Source organism: Gekko japonicus, unplaced genomic scaffold (genome assembly GCF_001447785.1).
Source record: "Gekko japonicus isolate JY-2015 unplaced genomic scaffold, Gekko_japonicus_V1.1 scaffold20, whole genome shotgun sequence".
NCBI classification, from domain to species: domain Eukaryota; kingdom Metazoa; phylum Chordata; class Lepidosauria; order Squamata; family Gekkonidae; genus Gekko; species Gekko japonicus.
Window position 1 is genome coordinate 1642946 of NW_015169172.1, and position 7270 is coordinate 1650215.

General features: G+C 44.1%; 1 protein-coding gene across 2 annotated transcripts; it reads right to left on the reverse strand.

Annotated features, from left to right (window-relative positions):
- Positions 1-2094: 2094 nt before the first annotated feature.
- Positions 2095-6555, reverse strand: GADD45A (growth arrest and DNA damage inducible alpha). Of its 2 annotated transcripts, none has more exons than XM_015415797.1 (4): positions 6281-6555; positions 5316-5417; positions 4391-4610; positions 2095-2727 (listed from the first exon to the last, which is right to left on the reverse strand). In XM_015415797.1, exons 1-4 carry the CDS (start codon positions 6322-6324, stop codon positions 2614-2616), a joined length of 480 nt encoding a protein of 159 aa, XP_015271283.1. In that variant the 5' UTR covers positions 6325-6555; the 3' UTR covers positions 2095-2613. The 2 variants fall into 2 exon arrangements, with proteins under 2 accessions (XP_015271283.1, XP_015271284.1); XM_015415798.1 differs by lacking the exon at positions 6281-6555 and adding an exon at positions 5712-5733.
- Positions 6556-7270: the final 715 nt, after the last annotated feature.

A 7270-nucleotide genomic window follows, 5' to 3' on the forward strand; every position in this document is an offset into this window, starting at 1 on the left:
TGTTTCCAGCAAACAGTGCTCTGGGACTGGAATGACAGCCCCCAGAGTAGCAATAGAATCTGTTCTGGGACTGGAATGACAGCCCCTGGGAGTCGCAGCAGCATTCTGGGAATGGAATTCCACTCTGGGGGCCCTCATTCCAATTCCAGTGTTCCCTCTAAGCTGAGTTAGTATGAGCTAGCTCACAGTTTTTTAGCCTCCGGCTCACACATTTTTGTCTTAGCTCAGGAAGGATGGCTCCAGAGCAAACTAATTTATGCAGTAGCCAAATCGCTCGCTCACACCTTTAATGACAGCACCTCACAAAGTAGAATTTTTGCTCATAAAACTCCACAGCTTCAAGGGAGCATTGATCCTAGAATGCTTCTGCTACTCCCAGGGACTGTCATTTCACTCTGGTGGCTGTCATTCCAGTCCCAGAGTAGTGTATCTTGGCCCAGAAACCTTAATAGGAAATCCATTCTGCATTTTCTTTGCAACTTTATCTGTGCTGCAATGTATTTCAATGGAGTGGAGCTCAAGAAGTTTCATTTTCTAGTGTTTGTATAGTTGAAGCTGTTGCTTGTTGGAGTTGTCTCCTTGCAAATACAAGGTTGATGTTTTGAGCCAGCTTGCCTCTGCTGAATGGACCTGAGAACTGGTGTCTGAATGAGTACTCTAACCTGGGGAGCCAAAGGGGAACATTACACTGGATAGCCGCTGCCATTCTGAGTAGATCTGGGGGGAGGGGAGAAGCTTGCACTGCCCAGCCATTTTATGTTCCTAGGCTCAAAGCATTTTATATTTTTAGTTTCTGCTGTGATCCTTGTGCTTTTTCTTGATTTTTTATTTTAAAAATTTCATTGCCAAACCCCACTATTCCCCCACCTTTCCATTTTAGGCAGGCATCTTTGGGGGGAGAGGTTTGGGAGGTGTCAGTTATCAAAGACTGTTAAATAAACAAAATATTGCAAGAGTTTTAAGCATATTTGTATTTTAAGTAAAACAAAATATATTTGTGTTTGTATCTTTTATAAAGTTTATCTGTTACCTGGCATTACATTTTACAACATGCATGGCCTGGCCCCCACAAAGCCCCATTTATGTCAGATCCAGCCCTTGGAACAAATGAGTTCGACACCCCTGTATATAAACCATTCATAACACTAAAAACCAGGGAGGAGGCCAACAGCAGTTATTGGAGGTATAAAGTCTTCACCCAGTGGCAGAAAACAACCATCGATAGAGACCGACAAATCTTTCTGGGAGCCAACTTTTCCAAGTCATGTTCAGCTGTCCTCCTTCTCATACATCTTTTATGTGTGCAATGCAACATGAGACACTTAATACTGATCTTGGAGGCTTGAGTATGTTTCAGCACCATCCATGTCTGACCTCATGAGTTTCTTGCATGGTGTAGTACCTGTGCAAGTACAGTATAATAACGAAGTCTAAGGTCACTTATAGTTGAGATCCCATCTCACTTAAATGTTTCCTGAAGATAGGGTTACAATGTTAGGCTGCTTCTAAATGTGCTTGTTTACACCATTGCTAATGGTAGATGCCACATTGTAAGACCTGGAGGTATGCTCCAGACTATGTTTAGGTGTGTGTGGTATAACGTATTCCCCTTACACAAGATATTTGGCATAAGGCTAGCCCTACCATTGAGCATCAGAAGCTGGTCCACATCCATGACAAATTGTTGGGCTTCATTAAAGGATACAAATTGTTCGCAGTTTTAACCACCTTCCCACCCATCTAGGCCAACTAGAGTTTGCCTAAAGACTTTGAAGAATTCCTGGTTTTGAATTATGCTCTGTATGCAAGGGGAGGGAATGCAGTCACAAGAAGCCAGGTTTGTGTCCATCATTTAACAAACCTCTGAGATGTCTGACTACAGGCAAAGATGTAGTCTTACCTCAGCCAGAAACTGCTCTTGTAACTCACAGCCTTCTAGGAAGTGTCACCAACTCTTTGTGCTGTAAGAAGTGTGTTACAAAAGCAAATACACCCCTGTTCAGAGGCTTTTAAATTTTTATTTCAGTGAACACAGTCCAATTTCAAACAATTTATTAAAGTGTAGCTATTCAAACTTTTTAAATACAGTGGGTGTGAGCAGAATGCTCTTGAAAATCCCTAGCATAAATAAATCTTTCATCAATATCATTAAATAACTTAATGTTTCTTAGAATAAAAACTTAAGAAATCAGCTGGTTGAAACAAAATAGAATGGTTTTAAAAATTAACCATTTTAGCTCATACAAGTGAAAGATACTTAAAAATGGAAACAAAAAGTTGTTCTTTTTCAACTCCAACCAAGCGCTTTTGGTGTGTTCTCACAGGAATTTTGCCACCCTGCTTTCAGAACCTTCTCAAAGAGGCCTGACTTCCTCCAAGGACTTCCTATTGCTCCTTCAACACAGCTTCTGCTTTCAGTCTTTTCCCAACAGCGCAGTCAAACATCCTTCGGTTTCACACAATGTACAGCTCAACCTCAACCTCCCCACTTGACATCAGTTACTGTAATCCTTGTGTTATGCTGAGAAATTACTTCCTGAGCAAACTTCTAAAGTATTTTAAAACTTCAGTGCAAATTTTTTAAAAATCCAGTTTAATTTAGTCCGTAAACTGTCACCGTTCAGGAAGGTTGATCACTGGGACCCACTGATCCATATAACGGCTCTCCCGGCAAAAACAGATCAGCTGACTCAAGGCTGGATCCTTCCATTGAGAGGCATGTGGATTCTACAGAGAAGCGAAAGGACCAATAAGTCAGCATGAAATGAACTTCTGCCAGTCATAACATAAACCTATCCATAAATGCCTTAAGTTGTTCTAGCTAGGAACTATCCTTATACAACAGGGAAATCCATCTGTCCCCTTCTGTTGCCATCTTCTGCCAGTAGGTAAAGATTTATTTTTCATCTGGCATTCCCCAATGGTGATCCCTCCTTCCCAACCAAAGTTTTAATTTCTCTTTTTATGACTTGCATGTATTTTAACTCTGTTGTTAATTGCTTTAGTGATGCGTGGTTTGGAGTGTGTATGATTTTGAGTAGCCCTTCTGAGGGCAGAAAGGCAGGATATAAATTTTGTAAAATAAAATCAATACACAGACCCCTTTATTCTGTCACAACCAAACATCTTTTGCAGCATTCTTTAAATCAGGCTTTCTCTCTGTGTTTGCCACAGTACATTTTACTGTGTATTATGCATTAACTTTTTTTATTAGTAAAGGATACAGTGAAGGTTACGGATTATCCAACTGAAATCCTTATAGGTGCTTGAGCTCTTTTTGTGAGGAGTAGAAGTCAGGAGTATCTTCAAACAATTCAGACTATTTTAGGAAGTTACCTATAGCGTAGTTTATGATAAAGTTTAAGCAGTAGTCTTAATATAATTTGATTATCATTTTTGGTTGTATTAAACACATACTATGTTAAGCAGAAAGTAAATCTTAAGTGCTTATCTCTCAATTTTTTAAATCTCTATGAGCAATCAGCCAAAAAACACATATGAATGTTTGCAAGAATTGGGCCATTAAATCAGGTAAACCTCATACTTTTGTAATTTCATACTTGGAGGTAAACTGACCTATTCCTCCCAAAAAAACACCCCCCTTTTCCCTTCTAAACACATTTCTAATCATTTGATTTTTAAAAATTACAATATTGTATTTACTGAAACGGAAAATGTTACACAAATAAAAGAATTGTTGTCATAACTGTAATTTGTATGCTTATGTAAGATAACCCCCTCTTTATTACGTTCCTGTGCAAAAACAGTCTTGCATTTGAGTAAATACTGTAAAAATACTGGCACAGGAAATGTGCATCTAAAAACATATTCTGGACTATGATTTCAACTTCCCACAAATCACATTTAATTCTGTGAACAACTCAGCATTGAGTAACAGTGATCAATGTTTTCATCATAGTTACAATGAGCTATCTAACAATGACCTCTGAGCCAATTAGTAATAAGGAAAGGCAAATATAGGCAGGGAGTTACTGTAGGAAGGTGACTCATGGAGTTGTCTTCTCCTGTTGTCAACAGGATGGAACGTGTTTGAACATGTCTGTGCTTTGAAAATTTCTGGGAGCAAAGTAGGAACTGTGATGAGATTTGTGCAGAGGAAAGGCTACCTAAAGGTCAGATTCCTGCCTTTTAAACCTGAAAGAGCCAAGTGCACCAATGCAAGGGCACTGAACGAATCACCACAGTACCTACCAGGCTTAAACTAAGGAACTCCTCTTGAAAGGATGATGGTTAGAGATTTTAGACAGATTTGCAATTCAAGTTTATCTCAAGAAAGTGCTACTTTTTGCAGCCAAAGACAGAGACCCTGAAGCATCCGTTGGGTCAACCTGATCCAATGCTCCAGCTGTTTATAAAGCCTGGCACTTACCGTCACAAGTATGCAGTGCAGATCTGCAGGCTGTTCGCCTCCCCCAGTTGCTCCTAAGAGCAGCAGATCGGCTAGCCGGCTTGGATTGCTCACTCTGAGTATGTTAATGTCATTCTCACAGCAAAATGCTTGGATCAGGGTGAAGTGAATTTGTAGAGCAACATCCTGATTGTCTTCCTCATCTGCAGCTAGCAGACAAAGCACTACATTATCTGGATCCCTGCAGGGGTAAAACAATGCAGAGTCAGTCAAAGCCCCACAAACAATGATTCATTTTACAATAACAGAAAAGGGACAAAACAGGAACTACATGCCAAGCAGATGCTCTACCTCTGAACCACAGCCCCTCCCCTGCTAAAGTCACAGGGCATATAAATGTAGCTAATAATTCTGGCTGTACACAAAATGTACAGGTTCATCATACTTTACACTCATCAGATTGATTGATTTTTCAAGTGCTCAGTGTCTAATACTCTGATTCAATGGACAGAGAGGATTTTGCTTTGTTTCCATTGATTACATTTAGGCACTAAACTGAAGGGCACATTTTCAAAACCACTGGTCAGCAGTTCCCATTGTGTCAACTGTCACTGGGTGCTTGGAACTCTAGCATTCTGGGTAAAAAGGACAAACATGCTTCTGAAATCTGGCCCATAGATAAACTCAGCGCTTGAAGAGCATGCATCATACAGATGAACAAACAGTTACATTACTGTTTGGCCACATTAGCACCTTGAACCCTATCCACACACTATAAAATTCACACCTTAAGCACACAGCAGGTCTTGACTGCACGGGAGTCTCCTCAGGTTGAACAAGAATGAAATAAACATACGAGACAACATGCACTGTGGCCCAAGGGAAGTGGTTATTAATCAACCCACAATAATTACAATAAGGTACCAAAAAAATAACCAATTCTCACACGTTGAGCAGTTTGGCAGCCTCATATACTCCAATAGTGATGCTTCTTTGGCTCAGGGCTTTGCTTAGGACTTCCTCCAAGGCATTCCCTACCTTGTCCATGCTGAAAGAAGCCAAAGAGACTAGTAAGATTCAAACGAACAAACAAGAAAAGCAAACTCCTCACAAGAGGAAGCAAAAAAATTACCATGCATCACTTTCTCAGCACCCATGACCTCCCTGCACCCTCCTCATGGTGCAAAATTAAGGGTCTGAAGTGAACACACGCCTTAATCCCAAGGGACCGGACTCATGGAGCAGTGGGCGTCAGATGCAGCCGCAGCGGAATTCTTTCTCCGCTTAAGTCATTCCGATTTAAGCAGGAACTGATTTGTCTCCTGTCAGGCGCAATCCGTACCTCTCCACAGCCTCTCCGATTTCTGCCTCACACACGCCACACGTACACACAAACAAAAGCGCGCTCGCATCTCCTTTCTCCTGCATCGGCTCTTCTCAGATCCCCTTCAGGCATTTTTGGTTTTTTTGCACCATCGCTTTCCGTTTCGTCCACCCACTCCCCCCCCCCCCCCCCCCCCCCCCCCCCTTCTTCTTAAAGTGCCCCCCCCCCCACGCACACACACACAGCTGTGAGGCGGCGGTCCCCAAGCACTGGTGACCAATGTTCCCTCTAAGCTGTAGAGTCCTGAGAGCAAAAATTCTACTTTGTGAGCTACTGGCATTAAAGTTGTGAGCAGGTGATTTGGCTCCTGCATAGATAAGTCTGCTCTGGAGCCCTCCTTCCTGAGCCGAGACAAAAATGTGTGAGCCGGAGGCTAAAAAACTGTGAGCTAGCTCACACTAACTCAGCTTAGAGGGAACACTGCTGGTGACCACCACATCTCTCTGCGGTGCGCTTCAGGATTGCAGGCAACGCGACCTCCCCACAGCACAGCCGAAGTCTTGTCAAGTGGGAGTTACATGTTGTACCTTCCCAACGTCTGATGATCTCCAGCGAGCTCTTCCAGAGTCATGTTGCGGCCGCAAATCCCTTGCAAGGAGGGAAAAGGAGAGGCAGCTGGAACTGGGTGCCCTGCCCTCGTTTCCTCCTGGTTCCCCCCTCCCCTTCTTCTTGTCAAACTGGATGAGTGCTCGGCTTCTGCCCAGAGTGCTGCCTTCAAGCGAACTTGTAGCCGCCCTGCATGCGGCTCGATCAGCCCGCAGCTTCCGCAGTACTTTGCTCCTGGCCCAGCCGCTCACATGCCCTTCTCTTCCCCCCGCCCCGCTTGCAGCCCCTGCAGCCCCTTCGCCCCGCCCGACCGCCGCGGCTCCGCACCACCACTCTGAGGGACAAAGGCTTCCTTGGCTGGAGTTATCCTGCCAACCCCTAGCCAACCGTCTCTCCCTTCGTTTGCATACAGCCACCCCATTGGGTCATGCAAATAAGCCGTAGCTCACGCCTCGGTCTCCCCCCCCCCGCCCCGCCCCGCCCCGCAGGTGCTGCGAGCCTCGGGAAAGCTGGGTCAGGAACTTTCCCTGCTGTCTTTGGTGCCGATTGGAAGATGACGAGGTTTTGGAGGGGCGGGGTTTGCTGTGGGAGAGCGAGCCGTGGATGGCTCAGTCGGCCTCCTGCTTCAGCTGTTTTTCTTGTTGTGCACATTTTCCCCCCGTCTTTGTTGTTTTTTTTTCCGGGAGGGAGTTGGAGGGATTGACCATAAGCTTCTGTTTGCATGCCTAAATGCTTTTGCAGATCGCCCTTTCACAATAAATAGCTGTTCGTAAGCAGGTTGGAAAAGCCACAGAGTAGCTGCAGTGAGTTTTAACTCTCAGAGACCTGGGATCGCAATGTGCTGGGGCTCCCCATGGCGGTCTTTATCGGCTCCCAAGGGCGCCGTGGGTTGGGACCACACACGTGAGAGGATTTTATGGGCGCTTTTTAATGAGAACCCTTGCAGGTATTTGAGCACAGGCACCACTTCT

Coding starts and splice junctions, on each gene's coding strand:
- GADD45A (XM_015415797.1), bottom strand. CDS start 6,324: ATGACTCTGGAAGAGCTCGCTGGAGATCATCAGACGTTGGGAAG. Junction 5,418..6,280: donor GATCATCAGACGTTGGGAAG/GTACAACATGTA, acceptor GGCTTCTTTCAG/CATGGACAAGGTAGGGAATG. Junction 4,611..5,315: donor GCTGCCAAACTGCTCAACGT/GTGAGAATTGGT, acceptor TTACCCCTGCAG/GGATCCAGATAATGTAGTGC.